Below are 18,454 nucleotides of genomic sequence, written 5' to 3'. Positions count from 1 at the left end.
GGCGCAGGGGGGTTGGCGACCCGGGCAGGCGACGAAGGCGCAGGGGGGCGCTGGCCACGCGGCGCCCAAAAGGCCGCTGGCTGGTCGGCGATGGTGGTAACGGAGCGGCGAGCTTCGATGCGTTGCTCGGTGAAGAGCAAACGAGAGAAGAGCTCGTGTGGAGGAAGCGGCGGCTTGGCGTTGTGGACGGCCTCGGCAAGGTTGTCGTAGTCGGCATCGAGACCCTTAATAACGTAGTCAGCGAACTCCTCATCACTTAGCGGTCGACCGATAGAGGTCAATGTATCCTCCAAGACCTTGATTTTGTTAAAGTACGTTGTGGCAGATGAGTCCAGTTTCTTGATATCATCAAGCTTGCTGAGAAGAGCCATGGAGTGGGCGGTGGAGGTCTGTGCAAACGCATGCTCCAAAGTCGTCCATGCATCTGAAGGCCTTCCTTCCCCCTTCTCGCAAGGCGGCTATGGCAAAGCCTCCCCCCTGGATCTTCGTCGGCGAGCCTGTGGAGTTGCCTCCCCTCTGCCAGCCGCTTCAGCGGTCTGTAGCAGGGAGAGGAATCTTGGTGTCTCAACTCTGGCTAGTAGATATGTTAGGATTTTAGTTCTTGCAGGGGCGGCAATTGGACGGATGGCGACTCTTCTTCATCGAGTCAGTATTCCGGGCTCATATCCTCACCAAGTTCGTCCATCAGAGCGGATTAGAAAGAAATCTGATGTAGACTCCTGCCAGTTCCTGTGTGGTGACTAGGTTAGGGTTTCTTGCCGTGCGTAGGGACAACAAGATTTGGTGTTAGGTTCACCAAATTGATTCAAGGTTCAACGACAATGACTGCGGCTCTGGGTCGCTAGTCCTTAGCGGCACGCACATGAAGACTTTATGGCTATCATCACAAGGTTAGGCCAGCTTCGGTATGTGAGCGGCGACATGTTCTAGCCGTTGCAGTGGTCGTTAGGTAGCTCACGGGCCTCAATATAATTTTTTATTATGTTTAGGTGTTTTTTTTACTTTAGAAGAAATTGCGTTAGTAGTAAATTCATATTTTTTTTTGAAAAGGAGGATTGCCCTCGGCATCCGAGTAATAAGCTCATATGAATTTACAAAAGAATAATAACTTTCCTGGGTAAAATTTTACTATTTCTGCTAGTAGTTTTTAGAGAACTTACCATTTCTATATATTTTTAGGAGAATTTAACATTTCTAGTTTTTGAGGGAATTTACCATTTCTAGTTTGCACGGAGCATTTCCCTCATTCGCAAAAAAAGAAGAAGCATTTCCCTAATAGAAAAAAAAACTTTGCACGAAGCACGACTTTGGCTCCTCCTCGATCCCACACTCACAGCCCAGCCCATTGCCGTAGGTGACCAGCCACCCACACGCGACACGAGTCCTCCCATCGAGGCGAAAAAGGAAAAACCCAACTCCACTTCTCTCCCAATCCCAAAAGAAGAGAAGAAAAGTGGGGAAGAAAAGTGCAGACCGCGGCGTCTGTCTTCCACCTCCGAATTCGCCCCCCAAACCAAAACCAAATCCCTCGACAAAATCCCCAATCCCCGGCCATGGCGCGCCGCGCCCCCCGCCCCCGCCGGACGCTGGAGCTGCCAGACGACGTCATGGAGGAGATCTTCCTCCGCCTACCGGCGGACAACCCCGCGAGCCTCGCCCGCATCGCCGGCGGCTGCAAGAGCTGGCGGGCCATGGTCTCGGACCCCAACTTCGCCCCCGCCTACCGCAGGCTCCGCGACGCGCCGCCCATGCTGGGCTTCCTCTACAACTACCGCTCCACCGACGACGAGGGAGCGCCCTACTGGACGTCCCACTTCCGCGCCGCCGCGGCCCTCCCCCCGCGGGTGCGCCGCGACCGCAAGCACTGGCGCGCTCTCGACTCCCGCCACGGCCTCGTCCTCTTCGACACCCCTGAGGGTGACGGGCACCTCGTCGTCTCCGACCTCGTCACCGGCGAGCGCTGGAAAATCGACGGCCACCTCACGTTCCCGGATGCGTGTAATGCTGCAGTGCTCTGCGCCAGGGACGGATGTGACCACCGTGATTGCCATGGCGGCCCTTTCCTGGTGGCCTGCGTGGACTCCGTCGTGGCAGGGGACCGGAGGATAGCCAGCGCCATGGTCTACTCATCAGTTACTGGCAAGTGGATCGACCCGACCTTCCTCGAGCACCCGAATGTCATCGATGGCAGGGGGCACAGTGCTGTGCTGGGAAATAAGGTCTATGTCCCCTGTGTGGAGAGTGGCAGTGTCGTGGAGTACAACACGCGTGAGAACAAGCTATCTGTGATCAAGGCGCCATTTGAGGTCCAGCACCACAAGATTGAGCTCATGGGGGTGGAGGATGGAATGCTGCTGTTTGCGTCTGTGGTGAAGCCTAGGCTCTACCTATGGTCGATGGAGGCTGGTCCCAGAGGAGCTGCGGGACGGGCACGAAGCAGGTTCATCGAGCTCGGGCCGTTGCTCCCTAGTACTGCCCTCGTGGACAACACCGAAGTGTCGGCGGTTGGTTTTGCGGAAGGTGTTGGTGTCATCTTCATCAAGACAAGGGTTGGGTTGTACACCATTCAGCTCAAATCAGAACAAAGCAATCAGGTGCACAGAGGGTACATCAATAAGGTCATGCCCTACGTGAGCTTCTACACTGAAGGTACAGATAATTGCTTCCAAACATGCACATTAAGTCAAGAACGCTAAGCACACCATCGACTACTATTATTGCTTGTAGCTTAGATAGTTGAATAATTTAAGTCGGAGAGTTCCTAGTGTGGTATGTGATTCCTAAACGTCGGTGACTATGTAGAGTTTTTCTGCATAACTAGATAGATATCTGTATGTGGGTCTGCTCGCATTTTTCTGGTTTTTGGGTGATTTGTAGAGATGTTAGGAAGTAGGAACCCATTCTTTGTGCTGTTATACTATTCATTCAGGTGTTGAGTCGTGCTGCAGACCTGGGTGATTATAGGCAACCATGAGTAACCCGTGATTTTTCATGCCATGTTGTCTTTGTGTCGATAGAAGCCAGAGAAAAAGATACAGTAGTCGTGTGGAATTGGCGTTGGGCAGATTAACTAGCCAGCTGACTAAAGAATTCCATGGTGAATGTATAATTGGTGATTTATGTTTCATTGGCTGCGCTATTATATGTTATGCTGATTGGCTTTACTAGCCGGTAAGCCTTAGTTAAACTTTGCTGATCATGTCCTAAGATTGGCAAGAGCAGTTTGCAAATCGGTCAAGTGATCAGAGCTTTGCTGTGAGCCAAGAGGTCTCTGGCACCCAAACACCCGTGTAGTATTTTGGATAGGATAACCTAGTCCCAGGCATGCACTTGTCCATGAGCCTGCTCGAATGAAAGAGATGATTTCATTGTTGTGTACTTAGAGCATTGTAGGTCCAGATTGAACCGTGTTGTGATGTGGATGCTTTACTGCTATCGCTTCGTTGATTTGGTCAGCTAGAAATGAAATGATTTTGAGAGCAGTGTGCTCCTCTCTACTCATCATGTCATCTTATGAAGCCTTGTCTCTACATGAGTTTCTACACTGGAGGTACAGACACGCACATTAAGTCATGAACGCTAAGCATACCATCGACTACTATTATTGCTTATAGCTTAGATTGTTTAATAATTTAAGTCTGAGAGTTCCTACTGTGGTATGTGATTCCTAAATGTCAAAGAGTATGTAGAGTTTTTTCTTCTATTTTTCTGCACAAGTAGATACATATCTGTATGCATGTCTGCTCCTTTTTGTCTAGTTTTTGGGTGACTTGTAGAGATGTACTAGGAAGTAGGAGCCCATTCTTTGTGCTGTTATACCATTCAGATGTTGAGTCGTGCTGCATACCTTGGTGATTGTAGGCAACCATGAGTAGCCTGTGATTTTTCCTGCCATCTTTGTCTTTGTGTTGATAGAAGCCAGAGACAAGGATACAATAGTTGTGTGGAATTGGCGTTGGGCAGATTAACTAGGCGGCTGACCAAAGAATTTGATGGTGGATGTATAGATTTATGTTTCATTGGCTGCTCTATTAGTCTATTATATATGTTGCGCTGATTGGTGTTACGAGTTGGTAAGCCTTAGTCAAAGCTTTGCTGATCAGGCCCTAAGATTGCCAAGAGCAGTTTGCAAAGCAACTAAGTGATGAGAGCTTTGCTGTGAGCCATGAGGTCTCTGGAACCCAAACATCCTTGTGGTGTTTTGGATAAGATAACCTAGTCCCAGGTATGCATTTGGCATTTGCCCACGAGCCTGCCCAAATGAAAGATACGGTTTCATTGTAGCATTGCACGTAGGTCCAGATCGAATCGTGTTGTGATGTGGATGCTTCCTGCTATCACTTTGTTTATTTGAACAGCTAGAAATGAAATGATGATTTACAATAAAGGACTGTGGGGTTTTTACCCTACAGTAAATATTCAAAAAAAAATGAAATGATTTTTGAGGGCACTCTCTTGTCATCATGTCATCTTATGAAGCCTTGTCTCTTATGGTGCAGCATGGGAGCCTTTGCCAGCATCTGATGAAGCTTAATGCGCAGTTGTTGATGCTACAATGATATGACCAAATGGCGTCAGGGCCTGGGTTTACTTTTTCTGCCGAGGAAGAATTTGAAGTGAACTTGAGCCTCATTCACTGCCGGTTGTGTTGAACAGTTTGTTTAGTGTGGATGCGCTTTTGTCCTATTTGTGCTTGTGCCATAAACTTGAGTTCGTTCATTCGTCCGGGTTGGGTGCGGCTCAAACTGTCCGTCAGGAGAAATTTTAGCGATCGGTTGACGGTTTTGTGGCATGAATTGGTGCAGATTTCTCCTTCTCTATCTTTGGCTGTTAGAGACGATGTTGGTGTCTTGAAAGGTCACTCTCCTGAGATTTATGGTGTGGAATCTCTCTATTCTATGCAGTAAGAAATTTCAGGGAAGCTAAAATCCCCACCAGGGTTCATTTGTTTCTGTCTGTGGCTTCACGCTATGGACAATTTCTCACTTGTTTGTTGAATGGCCTGTGGTGAAGCTGTTATTATGCCTTGTAGAGCTGTACTGTGGACTCTTTGGAAACATCGCAGTGATCTTCACTTTGATCCTTTGAGTAAGGTGGTGAACACAGGAGCATCGCGTACTCGGGAGGTGGAGGCCGCTGTGCCTGGAGAAAAAAAGGCGGCCCCTGACTCTGATGAAGATGGAGAAAATGCCCTGACGAGGTGAGTCGAACGCGGTTGTGGATTCAGTTTTTCTTTTTCTTTTCTTTTTGAGAATAGTTTCTGCAGTAGCAATTCCCCGCGACATTGAATCAGCTGAACCTGTGTTCTTTCTGGATGTAAAGACAGATTTCATTCAAAGGATGGTCCTTTGAGTAAGCAAAAAAAATATCGCATTAGGTAGCCTTTCGTTTCGTCCTGCAACTCTCCTTTTTCTTTTGCGAATAACTGTCCGCTAGTGCTACTGCACAACCAGGCATCATCAGGAAATAAGCCTCCGTTTCTGTTGGCATGTGTAAACATGTTATGTTTTCCTGCTTAGCCACAAACACATTTTTTTTTAATTTCTTCAACTTTGTTAAACGAAGATCATATATCAGATACTACAAGGATAGAGTTAAGGAATAAGAGCAACTCCAACAGGCCGACCCACGGACGACGATTTCGTCCGCTTTTTATCCGTTTGGGTCGGCCAGACGGACACGGATGTCCGCTTCCGCATTTGGGTCAGCGCGTGTGCCCAACGCTAGCCTGAACCCATTTTGACGGCGAAAAAAAAATGAAAGCATGCATATTAAAAAAGAGAAACAATATTAATTAAACATTAAAGTCGGCCATGAAGGCTGGCGAGAGTCCACGCGTTCACATTTGCATTTAAAAAAAATAAAAACAACCTAAATACGAGGCGGCGCGCTGCCCTAGGCGTCGTCGTCGTCCTCGGGGTACGTGAGGTCGATGAGCGTCGGCGCCGGCCTGGCCCAGACGAACGTTGTGTTCCAGAGCGCCGTCATGTCGGGCAGTGCCGGCGCAGGCAGTGCCGACGCGGGGGGTGTGCGACCGCCTGGGCAGCCGTGGCCTGGCGCGCCTCCTCGGCCTCGCGCTGCTCCTCCTCAAGGTTGCGCTCGAGCATCTCGAGGTACTCGTCGTCGCGGTGCTCCTCGGCCACCCTGATCTTGCGTCAGTGCTCGAGGTACGCCTGCTCCTGCGCCGGCGTCGCTCCCATCCGAACCGGCGGCGCGTGTACCCACTCGCGCACTACTCCCGTCCAGGAGTAGCGCTCGATGGGGGACGGCTCCCGCTCCGGCTTCGGCTTGGTGGGGGACGGCGGGGCCACCGGCGGCACCACGCTGTCGCCCGCCGCGGAGAGGGCAAGGGCCTGCGCCATTGCCGCCTCATACCGAGCCTCCTCTTCCGCCTTCGCCTTGCGCCGCTCGTCCTCCTCGCTCTCCCGGCAGACGGCCGCAAGGGCCGCCTGGTAGGCGTCCTTCGCCGCCTAGTCCTCCTTGCGGACGACGAGCGCCGGTGGCGGCGACCTCCGGTCGACCTCGCGCACGCCCCGTTGCCTCGCCTCCTCGTGCTCGAAGGCGAACCACCTCGCCCAGTTGGGTGAGTCGGTTGCGTGGGCGGGTTCGCGGCGCTGCTCCGGCGTCAGCAGCGCCCGCCGGCGCCGCACCTCCTCCGCGTGAGCACGAGCCGACCGCGGCGCCGCTGGCACTGGGCTCCTATCTGGATCCAGATGTCAGTCGTGCGGCAGCGTCACGTCGGGATACGGCAGAGGCTGGTGGTGCTGCCAGTGCCACTCCGTCTGGTGCACTGGCACGTTCACGCGCTGCCTCTGCCGGCGAGGCGCCGGCACCGGCGGAGGCGGAAGGAAAGGGGTGGCGGGGGACTTGTCCTTGGCCTTGCTGCCGCTGGCGCCGGAGAAGAGGCCCATCTCGGTGTGGTTGTGGTGGCTAGGGTTTGCCGGCGACGAGGGAGCAAAGGATGGCAGATGTGGACAGTGAGTTTGGATGAGGACGGTCCCGCCGCACGGTCGGCTTAAAAAAGGACAAGCGCCGACATTGACGCGTGGGCCCCGTCGTCATAAATTAAGCTGACCGCGTGGGCAGCGGGTAGTTGGATGGCCGTCATGTGGGGACGCGACGGACAGTGAGAAGGCGCACGAAGCGTCCGTTTGGCGTCCGCGCCGACGCATTTGGGGCGCAAATTTGGGCCGCAAATGCGTCGGCGCGGACACGACGTGGACGTGATTTGGGTTTGGGTCGGCGCGTTGGACCGCCACTTTTATCCGCGTCGACCCAAACGGACGCAGGCGGACGAAATAGGTCTGCCCTTTGAAGTTGCTCTAATGGTGGTTGATCTGTCCGCACCGTATCTACCCTCTACTTGGAACTGAAGCTAGCAATGGCGTGTGCTGCTCCATTTGCTTCACGTTCATGTATAGCGTTGAATAGTTGATGTGCCGAACTCGCTCATTAGCGCTCGGCAGTCATCTATGGAGCACCGGGCCCGATGGTCCATAGTCGGAGGAGGTTCAAAATTGCTTGTACCACTTCCAGGGAATCACTTTCAATCATGACGGGAGTTGACACCCACTTCTTGGCCCAGTCGTAAACCGAGTAACAGGGACATCAATCACGTATTGCTTGGAAGTTGAAACCACAGGAAGCTGCCACAAACCCGCCAGATAAATCACGCAGGTTATAGCCACAAAGGCATCTTCTTCGTCTTATGAGTCGGCGATGATCGCTGCATCTCAGGAAGGAAGTATGGATTGTCGCAGAGCACAAATAAAATTCTGCACTTGTAGAGTGAGGACGTCCTGAACCCAAATGCATTATGAACCTGCTTTAAAAAAATGCATTTTAAATGCGTTTTAAAATGTCAAAAAAAAAATTCAAAGGTTTAGAGAAAACAATCGTCAAACTTTCATAATTCTATCGCTAGCCATCTGATGTTCTGACCTCAACACATAATTCTATTACAGTATTAAATTTAATTAATAAAAATAAAGGTTAGAGAAAATGTGGCAACACTTTTATTTTTGAGAAACATTCTTTTGAGGGAGAAAATGGCAACACTTTTTTTTTTTAGAGAAACATGATGGCAACCTTCTGAACTGTGCGGCAGAGAATGGGCCATCTGCAGTTCTGCACTCGACCAGGATGTCCCTGTTACTCGGTCCTCTTCCCCTCGTCCCTTTCCAGCCCAGCCCATCACTACCGTTCTCCAAAAAAACCGAGAATAGAAATCCGCCACCCCACGCCGCGGCGGCGCTTCTTCTCGACTTTCACCGCAGCTCGCCCCCAAATCCCCGGCCGAAACCCCATTTCCAGCGACGCCGGCCCAACCCCTCCCGCGATGAGCCCGCGCCCTCCGACACAGCGTGGCTGCAACTCGCCGCCGGCGCTGGTCGACGACGCGATGCGCGAGATCTTCAAGCGCGTCCTCCCGGACGACCCCAGGAGCCTCGTCCGCGCCACCGCCGTCTGCACGAGCTGGCACGGCATCCTCTCCGACGCCGACTTCGCCCGCGAGTACCGCGCCTTCCACGGGGCGCCGCCCGTGCTGGGCTTCCTCCACAACACACGCCACAAGAGGCCGTGCGAGAAGGGGAGAATCAGAGACTACGAAAAGGAGCACGTGGTCTCCAACTTCGTCTCCACCGCGTCCTTCCGCCCGCCGGCGTGCCACGAGCGCCGCCACTGGCGCGTTCTCGACTCCCGGCACGGCCTCGTCCTCTTCCACACACCTAAAAGGGACGAGGACTTCGCTATCTGCGACCTCGTCACCGGTCGCCGGTGGGGAGTCAAGGCTGACCCCGACTGCGCTGACATCATCTGGAATGATTGGTCTGAAGAGGATGAAGACGAGGGCATAACCTGGAATGCCGCGGTGCTATGTGCTAAGGACGGCTGCCATCACATCTACTGCCATGGCGGCCCTTTCCTGGTGGCCCTCGTCGGCTCCGACGAGGAAAAGACCTTTGCCACCGTCTACTCATCGAAAACTCGTAAATGGAGTGACATTGTCTCTGGTGAGGAACCTCATGCCATCGAGACGACGGGGCACACTGTCGTTGTGGGAAACAAGGTCTATTTCCCCTGTGAGGAGACCGACAGTCTTGTCGAGTATGACATGGCTGGGCAAAAATTGTCGGTGATTGCGCTAGCTGAAGAAGAGGATGATGACCTGCCGTGGCTTCACCTCATGGGTGTGGAGGACGGGATGCTGATGTTAGCGACTGTGATGAACTTTACACTCTGCCTATGGTCAATGGAGGCTGGTCCTAGCAAAACTGCAGTATGGGTGCGAGTGTGCGACACAGGGTCATCGAGCTCGTACCGTTGCTCCCTGCTAGTGCCCTCATTGGCGTGTCGGTGGTTGGTTTTGCGGAAGGTGTTGGTGTCATCTTCGTGACTACAAAGGCTGGGCTGTACACAGTTGAGCTCAGTTCAGGCCGAAGCAAGAAGGTGCACGGGGAGACTTTTTTCAGAGAAGTGATGCCCTACACGAGCTTCTACACTTGAGGTGCATACTAGCCTCATACTGTTTTTCAAACATGCACATTAAGTCATCAACACTAAGCACACCATCGACTGCTATTACAGTTCTTTTGCTTGTAGCTTAGATTTATAGATCATTTTAGTTTGAGAGTTTCCAAGACAATGTGCGATTTCTAATCATTGATGAGTATATAGTTTTCCTTCTCATGTTTCTGCATAACTAGATATATATTTGTCTGTAGGTCTGCTGATTTTTTTGGTTTTCTGGGTGATTCTAGATATGTAGGCATCCTCCTTTGTGATGTTATACCATTCTGATATTGAGGCGTGCTGCAGACCCAGGTCATTGTAGGCAACCATGACTAGCTACCATGTTTTCTTTGGTGCTGAATGCTGATACATACAAGCCAGAGGGAAAATAAATACAGTAGTTGTGTAGAATCAGCCTTAGGTAGGTTAACTAAGCAACTGACCAAAGACCTTCATGGTGTTGGGGATTTACGCTGCACTGACTGCTCTAGCATAGATGCTGTGCTGATCAGGTTCAATGGGTAGGTTAACTTTATCGGAGCTTTACTGATCAGGCCCCTGTAACACTAGGTCATTACTGCCTAGAACAGTTTAATTATCAGAGCTTTGCTCCAAGAGGATTAGTGTACCCATAACCTAGTCCCATTGCTGATAAAATTAACTGAAGGAAAAAAGATGGTTCCGTTGCTATGTACCTCCAACGGGATGCATGCTCAGTTGCTCCTATGGCTCGGTTGATTTGGCCAGCTGAAAATGAAATGATATTTTCTCGAAACATAGGTGACTTTTTGACTCATCCATTAATTAACAAGAAGAGAGTTTCCCAGTTAATTGACGGAAAACCGGGCGAGAACCGTCATAAACTTGCCCACTCATGGGAACTACTCCCGAACTATGGAGCCACAGGACCCCCCAACAAACACACCCAACATAGAACAACTGCAACCCCCAAAGACTTGGGTCACACTAATTGAACCCCATCGACCAACAACAACTCGAGAAGGACATAACAACAGAGACAACAAACACATCTGATCTGAGCCCACGTTTGCAGCCTAGACAATTATGTCATGGAAGCACCTGCGCTTCCCCATTACCGCTCTTGCCATTGCACTTGCTAAATTTCTTCTTGCGGATGCCAAAGTGAGGGCGAGCATCATCCTTCTTGCATTTGTCCCTCGATGTCTTCTGCTTCAAGAGACATCCAATCATTTTTCCGATTTAGCATCCAAGTTAGATAGCTATTCAACAAGCTTGATGGCGAAAATGTTTCCGAGGTTAGGCACTGAAGCTCCGACCACAAGAACAGCATCCTGCCCGATGGACCCAGGCGACTGCGTGCCAGCAACTTCTAGAGCAGCACCGTCCTCATTAGTGGCGGCCACCTAGCAAGGCTCCAGAGGAGGTGAAGTGGGCGCCCAAGCCACGAGTGAGGGCACAAGTGAGTCCACCTTGGTGAAGTTGTCATCAACCAAGCGGCTCTCAGAAGCAAGCAGTACATGCCGGCTGCAACAAAATCATGAACAACATATACTACAACCACGATCAGGCGCCTCCAGTTGCTCACATGACAGAGGCGAATAATCTCCCTCGCACGAGGTCGTCGGTGAATTCACCTTCATATGCTCCACTTATGGAGGCGTAGTAGGGCTTAGACATAGCTCCTGAAGTTCAGGCATGACTGCAGCACCAAAGCCACGAGCACAGCGATGGGCTCACCCTCAGAACACAGTGGACAAGGCAAACATTGACGAATTATCGCCAAGACGAGGGGGAAACAACCATAAAGCCTTGCCTCCTTGTCTTCCGTAGAGCCAACACCGGTAACACCAGGAGTACGCGACGTTGGAGCAGTTTACAACATAGCCGGCATGGGGGAGAGCCTGCTCAGAGTAGCCCCCACCCGCTCCAGAATGCTCCCAACCTAGGCTAGAAGCCTCACAGCAGCTTGGACTGATCTTCAAGACCCACAGTGAAGCGCGTCCGAGGGAAGCGTGAACTTCATCGGACCTTCACAGGAAGCTGGACCTTGACGATGTTCGATGTCGATGTTAAGGCGGGACATGCACACAACAAGGAATGCCAATGAGCTAAGTGGACACTAGGGGTTGCGGCACTCGCGCGCATGGTGACCGTTCTCCAAACAGTGGGAGCACCGTAGGCTGTAAACAACCGCACGGTGCTCAAGAGCTCTGCAGCATCTACCATGAAGCCAAGCGAGGATGGGATGCGGAGCCATTGTCAGGGCCGGCGATGCCAGACGCCTCGGACCATGCCGTGACAGCACATACCGCCAACGTCCGCTTGTCACGGTCTCATGTCTCATGCCCCATACGAAGCTGAGCGGATGGAGCAGAGTATTTGGTAGTTGGTGGCGTCTGTGGGACTAGCTCCTCGTCGTCACTAGCGAGGGAGTGCGAGCCGCAGCTGAGGGCGGCGTGGCAGGCGGTGGAGCTGGGTTGGCTGTCACCGGAGGGAGATGGTCATGGGGCCGCTGCTGGAGGGCAGGCGGCGGCGCTGGGATGGCTATTTGTTGGAGGGGGCTGTGTGCCGGGCTTCTTCATCCGCCCTCCGATTGCATCAAGTCGGCCAACTACAGGGTTCTTGATTTTAAGTTAGGTTACCCCATGTAAGACTCCAAAATCTAATCCCTTGTAGCTACTTTCATGCATACTGACATTGAACAACTTTCATGCACACTGGTATTGGACTTCCAGAATATGTGTAGTGTGTGCATACATTGGTGTCCACCAGATGTCGTAACTTTTTATCTGAAATTTGACTTCCCTAGAATGCACCATGATAAATGCTTATGGGATGAGAATTCCAATAGCTGTACACCATTGATACTTCACCCTCTGTTACAGTCAACTATTTTTACAGTAAGCTACACATATTGTTATTGAATAGATCTAAGCATCTGCTATGTATGCTTACATTCAGTGACACATATTGAACACTAAATTGTTGAGAAGATACTACACATATTAAACTGATAGCTTGGTGGGTTTATTTCACAAGCAACCAATGAACAAGACCTGTATTCGGATATGTCAGTTCTATCTATCTATTTATTTATTTAAGCAAGTAGCATATGGAAGGAAGGTGGCATGGATCCTCTTGATGCCATCTTTTGGTACTAGTTGATCCACTGATTATTGTGCTTGTTAATCCAATTTGGGAGGTTACTGAGTAAAAACATGCCATTATTTGGTATTAGTCGATTAACTGATTATTGGTGATAGAAAAAATGTTCCATTGTTTGTTTGTTGCTTTTCTTGTTGGGATGCAAGTAGATATAGTAGATAACAAATCAGAAGTCCATTTTTAACTTTGGTTGTTGATAATAATAAAACCAAGTTATGTAACTGCAACTTGTTAACAACTGCTCCTCCTAACTTTGGTTGTTGATGCCTCTGATGTTGTGTTGGTATGTATGCCTGCTGGTTTGGTTGCTGTATGCATATTGTATAAAATGCCATATTTAATAACGGCTTGTTTGTGCCACTATTTTTTACTTTGTGGCTGTCACTTCTCTTTGAGATCACAAACATGTACTACCTCTGTACACTAATCTAAGACGTTTTTACGTCTTACATTAGTTTACAGAGGGAGTACTACATAACTTGCCTGTATTCCTTTCAAAATATGTAGTGGGCGTCCTTTGTGAGAAACCAACTGCTAATGACTGTTTAATTGCATAGCAGCAGATAAACCGAAACTATCTTCACATCTATTCTCCTACACGAGGATGTTGCAGAAGAAGGGCGAAAGTGCCGCAACCTAGATCGATTCTTGTGTACTTTTCGGTGGAGAGGCTTCATATTTATTTGCTGGATTTTTGCCCATGTCATGGTTGCAGAGATATTGACTCTAGTTTGAAGGATCTGAGAGTTTTTCACATGGTTTCGTTGCTATTTGACACTCAGAACTTGAGATATTGTCGCAATGGTCGCATGTCGATTATGTTCAAAGTTCGGAGCTTTAGCTTGGAGAACAACAGTTCTGATTGCTATGCTCGCTTATTGTGAACCACTTATTATGCTGCTGTTGTTCCGAACTGCTGCTATTGATGCCGAAATACAAGAGGATTAAATGCATTATAAGTGACATGAATTGCATGTTGAGAGGTATTTGGTCCCCAAGGGGAATGGGTGTAGGGTGAGGGTACTCTGCAGCCGAACGCAGCCGCAGCATGGGGGCGATTTCCAGCCTCCGATGAAGCCTCACGCGCAGTTGGTTGTGGTACAACGATATGACCAAATGTGGCCGAGACCGATGGATCTCTCTACTGTTCCTGCCAAGGAATGTTTTGAAATGAACTTGGGTGTCTTCTGTTGCTGGGGGTGTTGGACGGTTTGGCTAGGGCGGATGTGCATTTGTACTCCTATTTGTGGTTTTGTCTAAACTGAAGTTTGTTAGGCTTTAACCCCATGAGGGCATCTCAGTTTCACCTTGCAACACGATCTGAGTAGCATACAAGGCTGGCTACAGTGGCGTGGCTGAGATGGCTATTTATTTTCAAGGATTACCAATTTTACTAAAAGAAAGAATCCTTGTTTTACAAAAGGCTCTTGAAAACAAATCATGAGCATAATCTTATTGTTTCCGTTCCATAATTCTTGTGGTAGTTTTAGTTCAACCATCATCTTTGTCTCACAGTGATAAATTCCGAACATCGCCTAATAGAGGTTGTGGCCAAGTTGGTCATGCATTGTTGATAATTGCATGTGCATCCGCATGAGTTGAGTCGACGATGAGCTCCACCGTGTTGGGTTGGTTCTCCCATTTCAAGATCGAGGGTGGATCGACTCGACTCACCTTTACAGATTCAGGATATTGTCAGTGGATAGAGCTGGCATGTCAAGAATTTACTCAACAAGAGGATGCGACGGGGATCGACACTATGCTATGGTAGAGTAGCACCGTAGCCCGTAACCGGCATGCAGAACGTTGTAAGCAAACCAAACCCTTGAGCCGTGATTGCTCCATTGATTCCTCCTTGGTATCGGCCCAAATTTGGATCGTGTTTGCGTCGGCGCGGACACTGCATGGACGCATGTGACGCCCGCCCTTGTCCCCTCTGACCCGCTCGTCGGTGGCACAACACCCATTCTCCCCTTCCCCATACACACCTGACACCTCCAGCCACGCTGCCACCGCTGTCGCCTCCCACTGCAGGCCGCACCGACGCTGCCCAGGCCGTCGCTGGCATCCACACATTTCCCCCACCTCGACACCGCATCTGATGCCCGCTCTTGTTGGCGTTGGTAGTCTCTTTTCACCACCGCCGTAGCACCTCCACGGCCATGCCACCACATCGACTTCACAGCCGCCTACCTAGCTCCAAGCCTGTCGGCTATGCTCCACGACAGCCTCCACTTTGACAGACGTGCTGCTTGTGCGGGGGAGATGCGTGGGGCTCTTCACCGTCCGGCTTCTCGACCACTATTTTGGGGATCAGGGTAATGACACCAAAGTTCAAGCGCACCATGTCGAGAGTCCCAATATAAAATTCATGGAACATCGGCTTGACCAGAAGCTAAAACTGCATCCAAAACTTCTGGAAGAAGGCCACTGACAGGCTGCCTGGGCCAGGTAGCTAGACTTCATGTCAGCAATCCCCTACCCATCTCCTCCGGCAAGAAAGGCAGAGATAGTTCCAAATTCTCAGTGCCAGAAACTTTGGCTGCTATTGGCCAATAATCATCCGCCGGAGAAATCCATAGCAGGGTTCCGTCGTGAAGAGCTCCTTATAGAAGGAGTAAATGTGCATCACGATATCTCCTAACTACTCAACGAGGACATCTCCCTTCCACAAACAAGGAATAGAGCATTTGCGACATCGCGCATTAGCAATAGCTTGGAAATAGGCGGTATTAGCGTTCCCCTTGTAAGAGTCAATTCCGACACCCCCGCCCCCACCGCCTGATGCTGCCAAAAAAGCTCTTCATCCTTGAAGATCTCCATAAGAGAGGCTTCGAGGGTGTATTGCACGAGCCAGTCATCGACAGAGATGTCAACGCCGCCGACAATCACATCCAACGCCTTGATCCGGTCAAGCACCAAGATTGCCCCCACCAACGCGTGAATTGTCACACTGATTTGTCATAGTGATGCCAAATGTCGACAACACAGAACACCCTTGGCGGAGCGGCAGCCGCCTTCGCCCACCTAAGCCGCATTTCTTCCACAAAACCTGATGCAATAGCCCCAAGGTTTCAAAGTGGAAACACTTCGATCTAGGAGGCACCATCCCCGATGAGAAAAGCAGGGGTGAGTGATCAGAACCAAATTCTGGTAACCACCTTTAGGGAGCTTAGCGGAAAAGCCACCTCGCACTGAACGGACACAAGGACCAAATCCAATACACTCTGGATTGGGTTGAGCTCTTTATTAGTCAAGAAAACCTAGCCCCTACGCGAGCGATCTCGCGAAGAGCCATCTCCACAATGTAGTCATTGAAAAGATGCATGTGCGGAAGGGCCACAATAGTCGAGCTTCTGTCCATGCGCTGCCAAATCAGGTTGATGCCCCCCGCCATTACCACCAAGATGGGACTTCGATCAACCTTGGCCTTCAGCTCCGATAAAAAAAACTGAAGACTGCCTGTGGTCAGCCGGGCCATAGACAATTATCACCTTGCAACAAAGGTTCAAAACATCTCTAGGCCAGGGACATGCTAAGAAAGAACTCCCCACGATCCATATCCTCCACTACGAAAGTGACCTCCTTGACACCCAGCAGAATGGCCCCCGCCCCGAGTGTGAATATCGAAGTCGATAATTAATTAATAAGTCCTCGATTTATTTTCCAAATCAACGGATGACCTTCACTTTATCTTACATACGCTAAGATCGCTCGGTTGTTTTGTTTGTACTATATGCTAGCATATATAGCACAGCTAAAAGGAAGTACGTACTATCTGTCAGAAAGTGCCTATGATGTCCAACAACGAAGTGTAGGTGCCAGTGATGGCAACAAACGCCCCAAGCAGCAGGATGCCGACGATCGCCGCGACCTCGACACGGCGCAGGCCTTTGGCTTTGTAGATCTTGAGGTAGCAGAGGCAGGGGAAGAAGACTGTGGCCATGACGCTGAGGAAGGAACCGATGAAGGACATGAGGAACCCGAAGAACGGCACCATGCACGCCACCGCGACCGTGCTGACGAGAACGGCGGTGCTGACGGCCACCCTCGCCGGCCCACTCCCCATGAGCGAGAACCTCTCCTCGATTGCCGACGTGATGGGCGCGACGAGCAGCGCGTACTTGGTCAGCGGGTTGATGAGAGTCATGACGATGGCGATCTTGGTGTAGAGCCTCCCTGATGGCAGGTTGAGCGTCACCTGCGACTGCACGTCCTCTCCGTAGATGAGGTAGCCCAGCACCGCCGTGAACCCGTAGTTGAGGCCGCAGAGCACCGAGGAGATGAGCAGCACTTGGGAGAAGCGCTCGCGGTTCTTCATGGACGAGTATATCGTGGGAAAGACGACATGGCCGGTGAAGCAGACGAAGTAGAGGCCGAGGGAGGCGGGCAGGCCGGCGAGGTTGAGGACGTTGCCGTTCGTGCGGAACCCGGATTCAGAGACTCCGGCCCAGACCAGCGACGCCGTCAAGGCCGCCGACGCGACGAGCCCGAGCGCCGACACGTAGGCGAGCACGCCGAGGTTCCTGAGCCAGGTGGTGGGCAGCACGACGGCGCCAGCCAGGACGATGAAGAGCTGCTTCCCGCGCAGCCGGTAGCCGGGGAGCAGCTCCACGCCGGCGCCGGGGAAGAGCTTGTCGAGGTTGTCGCCCTCGAGGACCAGGAAACTGATGGCGACGAGGTAGAGCTCCACGTACATGAACACGGCGACGGTTCTTCGGCCGGCGGCGCCGAAGGCCAGCTGGCCGATGTCCGGGTAGGTGGCGACGGAGCCGTCGGCGCGCATGCAGCGCGCCATGAGCGTGCCGGTGTAGTAGCAGACGGCGCCGACGAGGGCGAAGAGCGCCAGGCTGAGCCACCCGCCCCGCGACACCGCGTACGGCATGGTGAGCACCCCGATGCCCGAGACGGCGTTGGTGAGGTTGAGGCACGTCCTGGAGAAGGAGGCGCCGGCGCTGCGATACGGAGGGAGCTGCGCCTCGGCGTCGCGGTCAGCTCGCTGCCCGGTGGCCGTGAGAAGTGGCTCGCCGAGGGGGCTCGCCGTCGCAGCGAGGCGGCTCGTCGTGTGGTCTTCCATCTCTGAACAGCCACAAGATGCAGTCGATCGTTCGGACGATTGATGCTGCTGTGCTGCCTTGCCAGGCTACGCGCGGCCGGGGCTGTTTATAGTGGGTGCTGGTTTATGAGACTTTGGCACGTGACGGTCTGCCGGCAGTTTGCCAACGCATGCAACGATGACTCCAACATCGGCCAGTCAAGAGATTTTGACACGCCAAAGTTACACAATCTATCAAGAGTTTTTCACCTTTGCTCCACTCATGTGTGGTCCATGCAACCACATGTGAAGGAGTACTTCACCCTCGTCGCGCCGCTACATTCACGTACGTGCTAGGACACGGTCGATACATATGCATGTGGGCGGACGCTTGCATGTTCGTGATAACGGTGCGTTTTCAATCCGGGCACATGCATGCATGCAGGACAACCGTGTAACTCCTTGTACCCACAAAAGAGACCTAGCCCGTTTTAGAGAGGACGTGAACAATTTATGATTGGATCCCTATAAAGGTGGTTGTACCTTTAGCCCACGGTGCAGCAAAATCTGTCTTTGCTTAGTGTTCGGCTATTCGTGGAGTGTTTTCTTACGGGTACGCAACATTGAGGCTCTCTGCTGGGTAGAGTACCTTCTAAAAACCACTCGGCCTATTTACTGGTACACGCGGTGCCGCCGGGTCTTTGCCGATTATCGCTAGAACAATACTTGACATAGGCAACAAACTCCGTATAAATTCAA

The 18,454-nt window shown here is 51.4% G+C and overlaps 2 protein-coding genes and 1 pseudogene across 2 annotated transcripts; 2 read left to right on the top strand and 1 right to left on the bottom strand.

The window, feature by feature from the left end:
* Window positions 1-1,377: 1,377 nt before the first annotated feature.
* LOC123084782 (uncharacterized) lies at window positions 1,378-5,383 on the top strand. The gene is made up of 2 exons (XM_044506294.1): window positions 1,378-2,649; window positions 4,500-5,383. Exons 1-2 carry the CDS (start codon window positions 1,554-1,556, stop codon window positions 4,532-4,534), a joined length of 1,131 nt encoding a protein of 376 aa, XP_044362229.1. The 5' UTR covers window positions 1,378-1,553; the 3' UTR covers window positions 4,535-5,383.
* A 2,871-nt stretch (window positions 5,384-8,254) lies between these two features.
* Window positions 8,255-9,628, top strand: LOC123081576 (uncharacterized; annotated as a pseudogene).
* Window positions 9,629-16,303: 6,675 nt separating this feature from the next.
* On the bottom strand, window positions 16,304-17,787 carry LOC123081575 (amino acid transporter AVT1I). The gene has a single exon (XM_044504136.1). The coding sequence runs from the start codon at window positions 17,735-17,737 to the stop codon at window positions 16,442-16,444; it is 1,296 nt and encodes a 431-aa protein (XP_044360071.1). The 5' UTR covers window positions 17,738-17,787; the 3' UTR covers window positions 16,304-16,441.
* Between the last annotated feature and the right edge of the window lie 667 nt (window positions 17,788-18,454).

The sequence above is a fragment of the Triticum aestivum genome, chromosome 4A (assembly GCF_018294505.1).
Source record: "Triticum aestivum cultivar Chinese Spring chromosome 4A, IWGSC CS RefSeq v2.1, whole genome shotgun sequence".
NCBI classification, from domain to species: domain Eukaryota; kingdom Viridiplantae; phylum Streptophyta; class Magnoliopsida; order Poales; family Poaceae; genus Triticum; species Triticum aestivum.
Note: the sequence above shows the minus strand (reverse complement) of the source record. Positions and strands in the feature narration are given on the sequence as shown.

What these genes read in the sequence shown, in the direction of transcription:
- LOC123081575 (XM_044504136.1), bottom strand. Translation starts at nt 17,737, where the DNA reads ATGGAAGACCACACGACGAGCCGCCTCGCTGCGACGGCGAGCCCCCTC.
- LOC123084782 (XM_044506294.1), top strand. Translation starts at nt 1,554, where the DNA reads ATGGCGCGCCGCGCCCCCCGCCCCCGCCGGACGCTGGAGCTGCCAGAC. An exon ending in CGTGAGCTTCTACACTGAAG is followed by an intron (nt 2,650 to 4,499) that starts GTACAGATAATT and finishes CTTATGGTGCAG; the next exon opens with CATGGGAGCCTTTGCCAGCA.